Source organism: Microtus ochrogaster, chromosome 5, assembly GCF_000317375.1.
Source record: "Microtus ochrogaster isolate Prairie Vole_2 chromosome 5, MicOch1.0, whole genome shotgun sequence".
Classification (NCBI taxonomy): Eukaryota; Metazoa; Chordata; class Mammalia; order Rodentia; family Cricetidae; genus Microtus; species Microtus ochrogaster.
The window spans coordinates 79,420,354-79,436,398 of record NC_022012.1 but is presented as its reverse complement, the minus strand read 5'-3'; the positions used below and the strand labels follow the sequence as shown (position 1 = coordinate 79,436,398).

The 16,045-nt window shown below is 49.0% G+C and overlaps 1 protein-coding gene across 4 annotated transcripts in view; it reads left to right on the top strand.

Moving 5' to 3' along the window:
- The first annotated feature begins 4,823 nt into the window (after positions 1-4,823).
- Positions 4,824-16,045, top strand: part of Tex264 (testis expressed 264) — a 33,052-nt gene continuing 21,830 nt past the window's right edge. Inside the window, exons 1-3 of one of the 4 annotated variants that reach the window (XM_005347829.3) lie at positions 4,824-4,902; positions 5,736-5,804; positions 8,138-8,429. In XM_005347829.3, the coding sequence (XP_005347886.1) occupies positions 8,172-8,429 (258 nt within the window). In that variant the 5' untranslated portion in view covers positions 4,824-4,902; positions 5,736-5,804; positions 8,138-8,171. Of the gene's footprint in view, positions 4,903-4,982; positions 5,057-5,154; positions 5,229-5,343; positions 5,479-5,735; positions 5,805-8,137; positions 8,430-16,045 lie in introns of those variants that run through there. The other 3 variants (XM_026779082.1, XM_026779081.1, XM_005347830.3) reach the window with 3 other exon arrangements.

Below are 16,045 nucleotides of genomic sequence, written 5' to 3'. Positions count from 1 at the left end.
AGGTTGAAGCTGGCGCAGTGGGAGCGAGCTAGTCCTGATCTCTATAATTTGAAGAACACACACAGAACTTGGGTTACATCAATGCCTCTGGAACACTGAGCTCCCAGAGTTGTGTGTGTTGACTTTGTGTTTATGTCTGTGTGTGTATTACATAGATGCCTCTCAGACCTTGGAACACTGAGCTCCCAGAGGGGCTGTGTGTGTGTGTGTGTGTGAAGTGTGTCTGTGTTTATGTGTGTGTGTGTGTGAAATGTGTCTGTGTTTATGTCTTTGTGTGTGGGTACATGGATGCCTCTCAGACCTTGGAACATTGAGCTCCCAGAGGTTGCATGTGTCTGTGTCAAGTGTGTCTGTGTTTGTTACATGGGTGCCTCTCAAACCTTGGAACACTGAGCTCCCAGACTTGTATGTCTGTGTGTATTCCTTGCCAGCCAGGGAAGTGGGTGTTTCTGTGTTCACAAATAGGAAATCACTAGAAATCATTTCAGTAGGGAACTGAAACCAGTCAGTTTTTAAGCTGCCAGGAAGTAAATGGGTATTCTGAGAGATGGCATGTGTCTGTCCTACACGCTGTCATTCCAGGACTTGGAACTCACTTCCGATTAGCAGAGGCCATAACTCTAGGCAAGGCTTCTGGTTAAAAAAGGCTTTTTGTGATCATGTGCAGCTTCTGCTGCATAGCGGTGGAATGAGAGCATGGGAGATTGAATTGCCTATTGATTACATGGACTTTGGCACCTGTACCTCCCATCCAATAAGTCTAAAATATTTGGTTTTTCCTGTGGGCTAGTGGGGAAATGTGCATGCACAGCAAACATGAGAATGTGATGAGGGGGTAGGGAATGTACAGTTAGTACTGTACTTAGATTGGAAACACTTGATAAGTGGACATGTTGGCCTATGCTTGGAATCCTAGCCCTCAAGAAGCTGAGGAAGGAAGATCAGCCTGGTCTACGTACACAGTGATACCCTGGGCAAAGGCAAAGATCAGACTCATGCATTTTTCTCTTCACTAGTTCTATTTATCTTTCATGGAATGTTTTGAAAGTTCTCTCAAGTCCACTCATTCTGGTGTATTCTAAATTCTGATTCTAGGGAACACTACTAAATGATGCAGGATAACACTTGAGATACTTGATTCCCTTTTCTTAGTCTGTGTCCCCTCTGGTAGGAATGGAGTAGCTATTCAAGAAAGGAAGTACATGAACCCTGTTGGGTCAGATCCTCTTGATAAGCATCTTTGAAGTCCTCGCCCTTTTGAGTTATGCTACTTAAGTATCTATTGTTTCCTGGCTTAAAGATAATTCTGTCTGGTCCTTGGAACTCTTTTCTAGGAGTTTATGTGTATGTTATATATTTGTGACTTACAGCTAAAAATGAAGTTCCTCACTCTGGGAGCATGAAGCAAAGAGTTGATTAGTTGAAACAAAGCATGAGCCATATAGATGGGACTGCTGGTAGCAAGCAGTCGGTATCTTTAAACCTGACATTTGTTGCTCTGGAACTGAATACTCCCACGGGGGAAGATTTTCTGGAGGCTTTACATTCCTTGTTCCTAGACAGACTCTTGGCATCCCCTTTCCCTTTGGTTTCTACATGGCCAGACCTGAGACATGGCTTTCTGTGCATTCAACTAGGTTGCTCTCTCCCCACCACAGATGCTGAGAGAAGTCACCCTTCCTCCAAAGGATGACTGTGGCTCCTCTGCTGACTAATTCCCAGGAAATCACCTCCAGGCTGAGCTGAAAGTGCTGTGCTGCCCATTGCTCACCATCAGATTCCGTTTCCTTTCTACTGACCTTTGCCCCTGTGTCTTCGAGTTGCTGTGATCCTCAGTGTCTGTTCTGTGCCACTAGCTTGGCTCTAGGCCTTTTTTTTTTACAAATACCTGAGTCCTATAATGATGAACTAAGCAGGCAGTGTCCACCCTCTTTGCTTTTCAGGGACCCAAGTCTGCGCCTTTCCCCTGCCACGAGTCTGTTTGCTATAGTCACCTAGTGTGCTGGGGAGAGATAGCCAGGCAGACTGTATAATCTACAATGTAGAGGGCTGAGGGAGGTTTGGGCACTCTCTGCTACCACTACTAGGATGATGTTCAGATGAGAGGGGACCTCATACTGTGACCTGACCCAGGACCCTCCCCGGAAGAGAGTTCAGCCCAGCTGTGTTTTGAGTGTGTGTGTGTGTGTGTGTGTCTGCATGTGTGTGTGCTCATGTGCACTGTGGTGTAAAATGACTGTTATCTGGTTGTGTAACTCAGGGTAGGCTGGGGACTCGCCAGAAGAATCCCTCCAGCCTGCCCAAGACAGGTTTTTTCCTTGTACCCTCTTCAGAGGGATCAGAGAGAGGGTCCAGGTGGGTTGAAGGGGTTGTAACGGATAACCACTAAGGCCACACTGCTGCCAGAGGAGTTGGGGGAGGTGGGAGGAGATGGGTTGCCCCAAGGCCCTGGTACCTGGCTTTAGTTTTCTGTCTTCTTTCCTCAGGACGCCCCTGAGGCCCGGGACCCATGCCTGGCTTAGAGGACCATCTGTGGCTGGTGATCCAGCTGCTAGTGTGATCATGGGCTTCCCTCTCTCTCAGCAGGGCAGGCACTTCTGCCCCAGAGACTGGGCAACTGGCTGTTTCTATGACGTATTTATTTTTACTTGTGTTTCATGTCACTTTTTTAAAAAAGCAAACAGAACAATTGTAAGTCAGTATAACTGCCTATCAGTTTTCTTTATTTCTCTTTTTGTAAAATAAAATTTAAACTCGAGACGTTGTTTGATCAAGCAATTGTCTGGCCAGCAGCTTAGCTGGTTGGTGATGAAAGGACGATCATAGAACAGTGGGCACGTGGGCAGCACATGGAGGCAGCACAGGCTGCTAACAGGTCCTGTAGCCAGTGTCACTCACTGGGCTTTTCCTATTTTTGCACACCCGAAAGTGGTTGAGTGCTCCTGCATTTCCAGGCTCCTGGTAGGACAATGGAGCAGATTTGGAGTTGCTAAAGCTAGTTTGTCCTCAGCTGTGGAGGCAGCCCTTTTCTAGGCCGAGTGGCTCAGGACTGAACTAGCTTTAATCCTTCAGATGGTGGGGCTGGCAGACGTGGGTAACGTTTTAATTGTGTGAGTATTCTCTGACGGAGTTAGACTGGCTATAACAGGTTTTGGAAAGCAAGAGGTGGGGAGGAAAGGGACAATTCCGTCTACCTCCATAAATTTAATTATTTTAAGATAAGGAGCCCTGGGGGGATATTCTCAGGCAATTTACACAGAATGAAAGAGCCTCGGTGATTCCTGGGAAAGAGGAAGGGCAGGTCTAGGTTTGGGGTAGGGTAGGATAGGTTGCGACTTGAGAGGAGGTGAGCTGATCTGAGACCTGTCAGAAGTGTAGAAAGGGCCGTGCAAAGGCGTCTGCTTCCCCCTAGTGGCCACCCGATAGCTGGCATTGTTGGAAACACTGGGAGATGAAGCTTGATGGGCTGATCACCAGTTGCAGGCCAACTCTCCCACAGAACTCCTGGGACACTGGGTTCCAGAACTCCCAACCAGGCTAGAGGAAGTGAGCAGAGAGAACAAGATGAGGAAAGGGTGTCTTCTGGCAATGGTTTCCTGAGAGCCTAATCAACCTCTGAGAAACAGAATTAACCATGGGCCCTGAAGACAAAGGCTCTCCCTGAACCTGGGTCACGTGCCCCTTTTGTGTCTCAATAACTATATCTGGTATACAGTCTCTCTGCTCGAAGCAGCCAATCATTGCCCTTGTTCGATGTTCACAGGTAAAAAAGCTATAATTACCTTCCTGCTGGCCCTACCCTGGAGATTTTTCAATAACCACCCTGCCAGGCAGACTGTCCAGAGCACTAGATGAAGCTCAAGATCAGGTTACCCCATGACTGCTGACTTTTCCCGAAGTCATCTTCCTGCTATACTCTTTGGGGTGATCATCATTCCAAATAACTACCTTGTCAGAAGCACCAGGATAGTCCTTGGACCAGCCTGTCTTGCAGCAAAATTTATGAACAGCCAAGTTTACAAGCATAGTTACCTTCCTTACCTCCATCATAAATCTGGGCGTCTCAGTGCTTTGAGGTTTATGGGTCATCAGACACTAGCTCAAGATTGAACCTGCACTGAAGGGGCTTGCACTTACCTATGCTATATTAAACAAATTAGACCTCCCAACAGACACATCCACAGCACTGAAGTAGAAGCTTGGGAGAAAGGCATTCCCTGAAGTGAACTGGAGGCCAGGGCTTTCATTTGGTCATTAATTGTTTCCAGCTCCTGGAATGGTCCTGATAGGAAGTGGCACTTAATAAATGTTGGATGGAGGAGTGATCACTCCTCTGCTCACCAAAGATCTGTTGGGTAGGTGAGGGGAGACATGGATATTTGCACTCTCTAGAGGTAGTCCAGAGCTTCTTTGTTTAGCCCCGACTAGGATTCAGCTTTCTCACATGTAAAACTGAGCAAGTAGCCCGACCCTGCAGGGTTCCCAGGCCTCTCCTCAAGACTCAATAAGAAGGTGGCAAGAGTAAGTGGTACTATTGCTAAGAGGCCGACATTGCTGTGCTGATCCTCCCTAAAACGCTGCGCTTTCCCTCCCTCCTCTACTGGTTGTTGGCTTGGTCACCTTCAGGAGTTCTGGTTGGAAGTAGGAATGTGTGTTGTGGGCGCTGCTATTCCAGCCAGGTGTGTATGGGGGGGGGGGGGGGTGTGAAGGCGTACACGTTACCAAGGAGACGGGGCGGGGCAGGCCTCCGCCCACCGAGTCTGGAGCGCACGCGCCCACAGCCACGGCCACGTCCCGCCGCGAGAGGGGCGGAGCGACAGTGAGGGGCTGGCGCGCGCAAGCTCCGCGACTGAGCACTAACCTCCTCCGGCGCAGGTCCGCGACCGTGGGGCCGCTGTTGAGGTGAGGGCGGAGCCGGAGGCGAGGCGTTCCCATCGGGGTGTCGGCCGGGGCTTCCCTCATCCCCCTCGCGGCTGGGCCCCGTGGCCGGAGCCGCCCTCTGCACTGTGTCTGGCCCACTGGCGGATCGGCCTGGTTCTCGGGCCTGAAAGCGAGGGTGAGGCGGTCCTGACCTCTCGGTGCGGCCCGCTGCCTCGGCTTCGGGTGCAGGCTCGCCCCGGGTCAGTGGGACTGGGGAGAACGGGAGGGGCTCACCTTTCAGCTCCGCTTCCTGGGGCCGCGCGCCTCGTCGCGACTGCAAACTTTGTTGCGTCCCAGAAGTTGCAGAGGTGCGTGAGAACGGGAGGCGAGCCGGGGCTGGAAGCCGAGGGCGCGGAGTGGCGCCCTCCGGGACTCCTAGTGCCCAAGTTTGCTGGCGCAGGTCCCTTTAAGGGCCCGGCCCTCCGCAGAGCGCACGTGAGCGGCCACAGGAAGCCTGCGTCGAGCCTCAGCTCCGGCTCCGACGCTTTCGGGCCAAGGAAGGCAAATGCCTTGGACCTCTGACATTAGTGGAAACTGAGGCCCAAGAGAGTGCCCAAGGTCAGCAGCTGGGACTGCGTTGACGCCAAGTGTGGGAGTTGGGCCCAGTGAAGATCCCACCAGATCTGACGTTGTGACTCTAGATTTGGCCTGATTTCCCCCCGGGGTCTGAGGGTGGGGTGGGCTCGCTTGTAGACGTCCCGTCCAGTGGGCTTTCACTGGAAAGGGGTTGCTCAGGGCCTGGTATCCTGCTTGGCTCACTGCCTGTGTCCAGGGCTGACTTGACTGTTCGTTTCTCCCCTCTCTCCTCTCCCCAGCACCGGAGCACTGGAGCCCTGCTGTTACTGGATGCTATGAGTTGCTAAGAAGTGAGCCTGGCTATTTAGGTGAGCCTCCTCATTCCATCCATGCCTTTCTCTACTGGGTGTGGGGGAATTTGTCATACTTCTCCTTCCTAGGCTGACCAAAGCTTTGGGGGTGGGCAGAAACGTATCGCCCCTTTTCTGAGCAGTTTGGGAAGTGGAAGGAAGAGAAAGGTTGGGAGCTAAGTAGTTTCCTTACAACAGAAGTATGTGGCAATGCTTGTCACTCGCAAGGCAGGCTGTGGCCTAGATGCTGAGAGCTTCTAGCCTTGAGTACAGCAAGGACCAACATGGGTGAAATGCCTTTCTGGAAACCAGAGGAGAGAAACACTGGTAGTGGGTTGGAGTCAGGCTATTTGGGGTCCCAGTCCCTGTGTGTGGGTCCAAGTGGCTCTGTGCAGTACCTGTGTGGCCTAGGACAAGCATCTTGACTTCCAGCCACTTGTTTCCTGGTGCGCACCACCATATTGGATTCTTCTGAGGATTAGTGAAGTGGCTGGGTTTCAACATTCAGACAGTGCCTAGGATGTATTAAGTACTGGGTGGAAGAGTTGTTAGCATATTATCAGAAAGGAATTGAAACGAACTGGAGCCAAGGATGAGCAGGGCAGAGAAGGCAAACAGAAAAGATAATGAAACTTCCAGGCAGGAGTACAAGATGCACGAGACCAGTGGGAGGCACCTCAGTGTCCTGACATGGGTTCAGAAATACTCTTGGCTTCTTTGTATGGCCAGTTCTGTCTGCCTATTGACTTCAGAAACAAACTGAGCATATCTTATACCCAGAAACTTCAGGGGGAAAAATCCATTTAGCTAAGTTTTCTATAGGGCTAAAGCATTGCCTTTTCAGCTTGAAAACCCTTTACTTTTTAAATAGGATTTTAAAAATTCAATTGAATTTCTTACGTATATGGATGGTTTTCCACATATGTATGTCTGTGTATCACTTGCATGTCTGATGCCTGTGGGTGTTGGATCCCCTGGAGCTGGAGTTACAGACAGTTGTTAGCCATCATGTGGGTGCTAGAAGTTGAACCCGAGTCCTCTGAAAGAGCAGCCATTGTTGTTTGTTAACTGCTGAGCCATCTCCCCAGCCTTTTAAAACACTGTGTGGGTGGTGTGCAGGATAACTTAGGGAGTTGGTTCTCTCTTTTCACCATGTGGGCCTGGGGATTGAGCCCAGGTTGTCAGGCTTGGCAGCAAGTTCCTTTCCCTGCTTAGCCATCTCACTGACTCCTGACTGAATTTTAAGTAACTAGAGCGGGAATGTTTCCCTAGTTCATGTGTCTCTTTCTTTTTAACTGTTCTCTGTGCTCTGGTCCCTGGGCTACTCAGATGCAGCCCTCTGGAAGAGTCTGCCTAGAATGCTGGGTTTGTTCCTGAAGACCTTCTTCATCTATTAGGAGTAACGCCTCCTTTTCCCTCTTGTATTTCTGCTCCTCTTCTTTGTTTCTAATCTTCGTGGACTGGCAGAAGTGGAATGACGCTGATTTAGCATGGTGTTCATGACTTGAAAACCCACGTTGGACTTTGCTCTGTCCTCTGAGGCTATTTTGATCTCAGCCCTTCTAGTTTTGGAGTTCTAGTTCTGCTGGAAATCCAGGTCCCCACAACCAGATGGGTCCACAAACAAACAAAAAAGCATTTCCCATAAAATTTTCTTCTTGTGGCCCATTTCCTCCCAGTGATTTTGTTCATTATGGTATAACTGTTTGTTGGTTTGGTTTGGTTTAGTTTTTGGTTTTTCAAGACAGGGTTTCCCTGTGTAACAGTCCTAGCTGTCCTGGAACTAGCTCTGTAGGCCAGGCTGGCCTCGAACTCACAAGGATTCACCTGCCTCTGCCTCCCGAGTGCTGGGATTAAAGGGGTGCACCACCACCGCCCGGCCTGGTATACTGTTTGTTAACGAGTGTTTGAACTCCACATCTGTCAGTCCGTCCCGGCTCATATCTACCCCACACACACCACCACACACAGTAGTGCATGAGGCTTGAGGATACCAGGCTGGCAGTGTGGCTCAATTGCAGGAAGGAAGAGGCAGACCAGGTAGTATCTTGCCCAGCTTAGGGGAAATCACTCCAGTCAGGGCCTGGAGTATGACTCAGTTTCCTTGGGTATGAGCAGGGCTGTTAGTGCCAGGCAGAGTTGTTCCAGCGTCAATGGCTATGATTAGGAAATAAAGAGGCTTGTGGCTTCAGTCATCTGTAGCTCCCTTCTAGGTCACCGTGTGTAAATACCTGAGGCCCCTCCCCTCCTGGGTCAGAGCACTAAGGCATGGCTGAGGCTGGGCCAGAATCAGCAGGCAGGCAAGGTTAGAGCAGGCCACCAGCCTCCTCTCCCTTCTGTCTCCTTTGCAGCTGCCTTGGGGTGCTGAGAGGGAGTCCCAGAACCATGCCGGATCTCCTGCTCCTGGGCCTGATTGGGGGCCTGACTCTGCTGTTGCTGCTGACGCTGCTGGCCTTTGCTGGGTATTCAGGACTGCTGACTGGGGTGACAGTGAGTGCCGGATCACCCCCAATCCATAACATCACTGTGGCCTACAAGTTCCATGTGGGGGCCTATGGTCACATTGGACAGCTTTTCACGGAGAGCTGCAGCATCTCTCCCAAACTCCGTTCCATTGGTGTCTACTATGACAACCCCCATACGGTAAGGAGCCTCCATGGGCTTCGCCTCTTGGATAAACCTGGGCCGGATCATGGTGGGGTAGGAGAATCTTGTATTTCCAAGTAAAGGACAGGGAACTCTAAGCTGGTCCTGCAGTTATCTTCTCTCTCCAAGTTTAAAGCCCTTCCAGATTTAGGCTGGGCCACCGAAGCTTTGTATTTGCACACAACTGTGTCCCTCTGCTCAGGTCTTCTCAAGGACTTCTGAGTGCAGTAGACCCCACCTCTGTCTGGACCTTGATTCTCTGTCTCTTGCTGTCCTTCTGTTACCTGTCTCTATTAGAGGCCAGTGCTCCTAGGCTGTCTGCCCTTTCTCTAGGGTTAAATCTTGTTTGTCTGTTTTCCATTCCTCAGCGTTCATGCCAGGTCTGTGGACTCAAGGACCAAGAGGGCAGCTTCAGGGCATGGGGCTCAGAATCCTACCTCTCTAGTCACTGTGGTGCTTTCCCACCCAGTGATGCAGCTTTTCTGTAGACCTCAAGCTACCTGTTGGGAGAGGGCCAAGTGGAGCCAAATACCCAAGATGCTGGGCTCAAAAACTAATCCAGCATCACTATTACCCTGTAGGCGTCTGACTGTATCGAAGCCTACGGTGAGTCAGGGCTTGCCAATGTAGTTTCCTGCTGTGCTATGGGGTGGTGCTGTCCATAGCTAAATGGGCTGGCAGCTCTGCCAAGGGCTTTTTAGCCTCCATTTTTGAGCCATACCAAAACAACCCTGGGGGATTTTTGTTTGGATTCCTCAGTCTGATTTCCTTGCCTGGAAAGCTCAAGTGAGCAAGCCCTACACTCTGCCTAAAGAGAAGGCCTCAGTGGGACCCTTGGTGAAACAAGGATGTGCTGATCCCTCTCTCTGTCCTCTCTGCCCGCACTCTGGACATGAATGGGATGGACATGGCATTTCACTCAGTAAACTGTAGTTAGCTTGTCAGTCCCATGTAGATGATTTGCCAATAAGAAACTGGACTCAGTGTCTCTAATTAGAAGTTTGATTTGGGGGTTTTAGGAAGAGTACCTCAAGCATGTGGAGAAGATTCAGATAGATGAGTCTTCTCACATGAATAGAATTTGCCTGGGCTGTGCAGGGCTGACTGAATTAAGAAACTATAAGAAACATGAGAACAAAGGCCTGGAGTCTTGGGGTGAATAGGAAATGTGATCTTTTGGGTATGGGTGGGTAGAGAAAGAGAGAAGGGGGATGAGAAGATTCCTCGGGCTAGTGGAGGAGGTGTGACATCATTTCCCACCTTTGTGTTAGGAAGCTGACTGAAGGGCAAGTGGAGGAGGGAAGAAGATGAGGCATAGAGGCCATTGAGAAGGTTGGCTGGGTCAGGTGAGAGGTGGCACAGGCTGCCTGAGGGATGAGTGAACATTGTCTGAGGCTTTGCACTCACATGGCTGGAAATGGCATTACCTGGGTTCAGAAGCACTGAGGCCCAAGTACAATTGGAAGCACATAACTCTTTTATGTTGACGGTGTTCAATCCAGGGTCAGAACCAATCAAGGTAACGGGTCATTACTGGCACAGCTAGGGAAATGAGACAGAAGAACTCTATTGTGAACTATAGAAATGATCCCTGAAAGTATAGTCTTAGAAGAACCCAGTTAAAATGTACTTCTCTACTGGCATTGGCCACTTCTTCCAATCAACTGTCATGTGACTCTCTTCAGGAATAGATGGGCCCTGGGGCTCCAGTGCTGACTGAACACCGTCTGCCTTGGATGCAGGTACAAGGGAGTTGCGCCCTGAGCGTACAGCCTTAGAACTGGCAGTTTGGAATCTGATCATATCATATTACTTTTTTAATGTGCAGTCTTAGACATATCACAACTTTTATGAACTAATGTTTCCTCCTCTGCAACATCCTAATAAAATACTTGCTTCATAGAGAGACTGACAGGATTCACGTCAGTGGTAAAGTGAGGCAGTCATCCCAGCACATAGCTCTCCACAGATGTTTAACAAGAAAGGGTGGGAAGTGAGACTGACCTGGCCGTGGGTGTCCGGTCAGCCTAGAAGATAAGTGAAGAGGTTAAAGTGACCACTTTGATTCTGCACCTGCCTAACTTGGAAACTTGGGTCACTCCAGAAGATACCTTTTTTTTTTTAATTTTAGGATATTTATTTATTTATTATGTGTACATTAATCTGGTTGTGTGTATACCTGCAGGCCAGAAGAGGGCACCAGATCTCATTATAGATGACTGTTAGCCACTATGTGGTTGCTGGGAATTGAACTCAAGACCTCTGGAAAAGGAAAAGAACCCAGTGCTCTTAACCTCTGAGACATCTCTCCAGCTCCCTGGAAAGATACTTATGATAGCAGGATTATATCTTGGCGTGCACTTGGGGTAGCACAGGGACACTTGAGGCTCTCTGTGTTCCTGAGCTAGACATTGTCCAGTGGTGATTGTAAAAGGGCTAGGGAATCATGAACTCCCAGGATTCAGGGGTTCACAGCCATCTGTCAAATCATCTGGTGTACACATTCTGGTGCTGTAACAGGTATGATAGGTGTGCGGTGATATGGTGGGGGAGGAGACTGGGATGAAGATAGCCTGAATGGGGTATTAATCTTTTTTTGTTTTAGTCAATACATAGTTGAGTCCTGGCTCAGTACCAGGCCTGTGCTTGGCGGTGGGGTACCATGGAGACCATGAGTTATAGTTTGTTGAGTACTTAGGGTACAGCATCATTTGGGGTGAAGATTTAGGAATCTGGAGATGCTGGAGATGAGATCCTGTTTTGCTCCTTAGAAAAAACTGAAAATTCTTGTTTGCTACTTCCTAGTCGCCTTTGCTAGTAGTGTTCAGCTTCTTGGACATACCACCTCCAGTCTCCCAACACAGTACAGCAGGAGCCAGATGGGCTTCTTTGTGATTGTGGCAGGAAGTGATGCTCTTCCAGGTCCTGAGAAAAGCAGTGAGTAGCCAGGTCAGAGAGATCACTCACCCTGCTGAGGTATGAACCAACAGCTCCCTAGACATGACCATTCCTATCTCAAGCTGTGCAAGAGAAAAGACGATTCCTGAGAAAGGCTTAGGGAAGCTCCACCTTTTCAGTATGGGTCTAGAAAGTGGCAAAGAAGAGACACCTCCAAGGCAAGACAGTAGCAGTTGCTGTAAATTCTTTCATATCATTTACTGCTTATGTCTGGAGTCCTAGAGTCTTCGATAGGAGGAAAGTATGAGGTCTGAGCAGATGGTTCCTGTGAGTCAGGAGGAAGGATTCCATTCCCTGACCCTAAAAGTCTTGACGTAGTTGAGGGGTGCAGGGAGGCACCATGTGTCAGAGAGTGGACAGTACCTGGTATGGATCACAGGTGTTGTTCTCATCAATGGCCCGCATTCATGGAGTACAGGCCATTTCCTCTTGAAGGTGTCTGGTGAGTAGGAGTGAGTTCCAGAGGCCACCGTCCCAGACCTGCACTACTTCCCTATCTAATAGTTCACTTCACTGCCTTTGCTAAGGGTGAGCAGGGTTCCGCTCTCAGCCCCTTTCTAAGGTGGGTACTGGAAAGTTGAAAATTGTCTTTAGCCTGCTCTGCTAGGGTTAAAAATCCTCTGGGGCTCTTCTGTGTTGGAAGGAAATGAAGAACTGGGAGGACCCTACATGCCTCACTTGGTCCTAACCACACTGGCCCACAAATAGGCCCTTGTGGCTAGGTGCTGTCACCATTCCTGTAGGTCTGCTCTATCTGCCACCTCCTGTCATACCTTCCACATCTATTCCTCTGCTGTTTGGGGCTTATGCAACCTGCCTGTCTACCATTGTGGTAGCCTAGGTGAGGCAAGAGGGTGTGGTAGCTAGTTACGTTTACCTGGCCTGGGCAGATGGGATCTGCTGTTCATATCCATCACCAAGCGCCATGCTTTTCCCAGGCATGGAATAATGGAGGAATTGATGGCATTCTGGGCTTAAAGAATACTATGCCCCTTTCTTTCCATTAGTCCACTGGGAATCAAGGCCTAGAACAACCAAGTTTCAGGGTTCTGACTTGGGTCTGTACCACCCTCCTCACTGTTCAGAAGGGTTTGGGGCTACCTTAAGACATGTAGGTCAGATGGAGCCTGGGAAGGGATAAGGAGATAAAGTTTCTCAGAGCTGACTTCTTCTGTAGGGTGGTGGAAATAAGGGTTGAGACCCATGCTTTCTTTGCCCCAACTAACCTGTGGATGTTTTCTGCCAGATAGAGCCAGACTATTGCTCTGTAATATGTTAAGTGTGGGAGAGGTCTCACAAAGTGAGCAACCTTGCTGCTCTTTGGGAGGTAAAGTGAGAGGAGAAGACTCTGGATGTGTCCTTCTGTGCCTGAATCAAGGCTCTGGCTGCTTCCTAGTGTGTGACTCTGGTGAGTCATTTGGCCTCTCAGTGAGTCTGTCTCATCTATCAAATGAGATGAAAGGATCCCTCTGCCTCGGGTGCTGAATATTGAACCCAGGGCCTTGTTCATGCTAAATACATCTTCCCCATCCCAGGCTTTATTTTTGTGGCATCAAATTGATGAGGCAAAGGCCCAATGCCTGGCTCCTAATAGCACATAGCACATTTGGCACCAGCTCTGGCTGTGAGAGCCTTGTACCATTGGACTTTTCTACCTTCAGGAGCATCTGCACCAAGTGCCCTGAGTCTGAGGAGAGACAGTTCAGGGAAAGGCTGTTGTGTCTCCCTAGCTAGAACTGAATTCTCAAATTCCAGGTGACTGGGTTGCATGTTGCAATTCCAGAGCTTGTCTGCTTAGGTTTGAACCCTGACCCCAACACTGCCTTGCTGTGTGACATTTGCTGTGTAACTTGGTATCCTGGGCTATAGGAACAAGGTTGAGAACAGTACCAACTGACCACACAAGGCTGTTTGGATTTGATGAGCTTACCTGTGGACAGCAGTGTGGTGAGGCCTTGTCAGGTGTCCACAATCAGTAGGACATGCTTCTGGGAGTAGGAGAGACAGTTCCTAAGGTCAGAAAGCCCCAGAACCTCTTTTAGAGTTGATTACTTCCTTCCTTTTGAGCCTAAAGTATGAGTCCTGTCCCCTGGCCTAGTTGTTGGCATCAGCCCATATTCCACCTTGTGGCTACCCCAGGTTTCTAGAACACATGTCTTGGTGTGTTGACTGTATACCAGATCTGAGTAAAGGAGGTCCAGATAAGTCTGTAATTGGCAGATACCACTACATTTTAACCCTGAGAGTACCAGTGCATGCACAAGGCTCTGTCTCTACGTCTTCCATTGCCTTGGTGGCTCTTATTGAGAGCTGTCAAAAAAGGGATCAGGGCAGTCCTCTGGGCTTGGACTGGCTGATGATATACCTACCCCTGTTGGCTGAATGGCTGGTGGGCTTGAGGTTGGCCATTTCCACTGAACCCAGTGTGTTAGCTGACATAATTTCTTTTTCTGAATCCTGAAATACCCTTGAGATGACTTTTCACTGTGGCCTAATGGTTGCCAGAAAGCTCTCTGGTAGGGGCAGTGGGCTAGAATTAAAATGGACTCATATCTGAAATCTTCAGGTTCCAAGCAATTGCCTTCTTCTCATAGTACTGGGACTGAGGAAGCTGTATACTTTGAAAGAGATGTGCTGAAGTCTGGCATGCCCCGTCTCTTCCTTGGTAGTCTGTATCTGTCTCTCTGTCTCTGTCTCTCTCCTTCCTTCCCTCTCTTGTTTTTGTTTTTCGAGACTGTTTCTCCATGTAACAGTCCTAGCTGTCCTAGAATTCATTTTGTAAATCAGGCTGGCCTCAAACTCACAGAGATCCACCTGCCTCTGCCTCCCAAGAGCTGAGATTAAAGGTGACTGGCATGATAGCCTTGGTTTTGATGGTAGACCCTGGGTGGGCTTTTCTTTCTTCTGTGGTGATGGTTCTGCCTGTGTCCTCTCTCCCTCGTATGGTTCCAGTTTGGTGCAGTTCTGGTCCTCCTCGTGTTCAGGTTATACCAAACAAATTTGATAAGAGTAAAAGGAATAGACAAATTCTCATGGGGCTAGTTCACTGCTATTGGCCAGCTTTGTCACTTCCTAGCTTATCTTCATAGCTGTCCCATCTCCTTGCTGGTGACCTGGTTCTGCTGCAGGTGGTAGGATTACTGTGGGACCTCTTAGGCTGTCTTCTAAGCTCTGGCCAGGATAGGGAAGGGGCAAACAATGAATGACCTTACTTGTGGAGTTGGGGATACAGACAAACCGAGTCAGAGAGAGGAGAGCCCTTTTGTTCAACACTGCTCTGTTACATTAGAGAGGAGCACTTCCCTTTCTTCAGATGATTTGATTGTGGTGTAGGTTTGTATGTGAGGAGCTGTGTGCATACTTGCACCATTGTCAAACATACCAAAGGAATTTTCTGTGTAGGATCCTAGAGTTTTCTGCCTTGAGGCCGGAGTGTTGAGAAAAACGAGAAAGCTTCATTACAGTGCAGAAGAAGACTTGTTTCATTTGTGTATGTTTGGGGTCAGAGAGGAAGGGCAGCTCCCAGGAGAATAGCAGAAGGCTTTGAGGAGAGGAGTTGAGCTGAGTCTTGCAGGATGAACTGAAGTTTTCCAGAAAGAAAACTCAAATAGGTTGAAGAGGAACATTTTAGGCAGAGGAAGTAGCTTACGCAAAGGGAGGCAACATGGGAAGACGTGGCATGTTTGGCTACAAATAGCTACATGTGGGTGTATGTGGGGGTGTGGTAGGAGAGGAGGCTGGCAAGGCAGGCTGGGCCAGAGTCGGGTTCTGCCCCTCCCTCTGCCACGTACCCAGTGGCTGCCTGCCCTGCTGATTCCTGGTCCTGAGGTGAATTCAGTGTCATGCCTGACCTGTTTGGCTTGGAAGTTTAATTTTGCCATAGATGTGAACTGGGAGTCCTTGAGAGGTTCTAATCATGTGTTCAAGTATCTTGGCATCAAGAGTGTTTTATTTGTAGTTACTTGGAGACTGCTGAAGTGATCTCAGGAAAGACCTTGAGATCCAAGTTAAGGCAGACAGGGGATAAAGAGGAGTGAGCAGTCAAGTGACTAGTGACCATCCTCCCATTTCTCCCTCTAACTTATGTTAACATTTTTTTCTCTTTTCTCTATTCCCCTCCCACTTAGCATAGCTTACATTGGGTAAGGTGTCTTCCCTGTCCCTTGACCTGTCGTCAGTCCAGGCCTGTGGGAGCCTCCTGCCTGTTTGACCATAGCAACACTTATGTATAAGTAATACAGGTGCACCATCTAGAGAGAAGACATGGTACTGCAGCAGCATCATGTTTGAAAGGAATGGGAGGGGCTTAAAGATAAATAGTCTTGAGAAGGATAAGTTCTAGGGAGAGGAGAAGTGTTACAAAGCCATCCTGAAATGTTTACCAAGGGGCATTGAACCTGAAGGATGAATAGGGAAGGACTATATTCAAAGGTTAGGTTTGATGGGCATTCTAGACCCAGGGACTGTTATTGGTATGAATAACCAAAAATAGTTATGGGATCTTTCATTAGTAGGAGCTGCAGGCCTCTTCCCACAGCCTGGCTCCCGCACGGCTAGCTTTACACCAGAAATAACAACACACAAATTGTATTCTTTTAAACACTGCTTGGCCCATTATATCTAGCCTCTTCTCGGCTAACTCTCGCACCTGGACT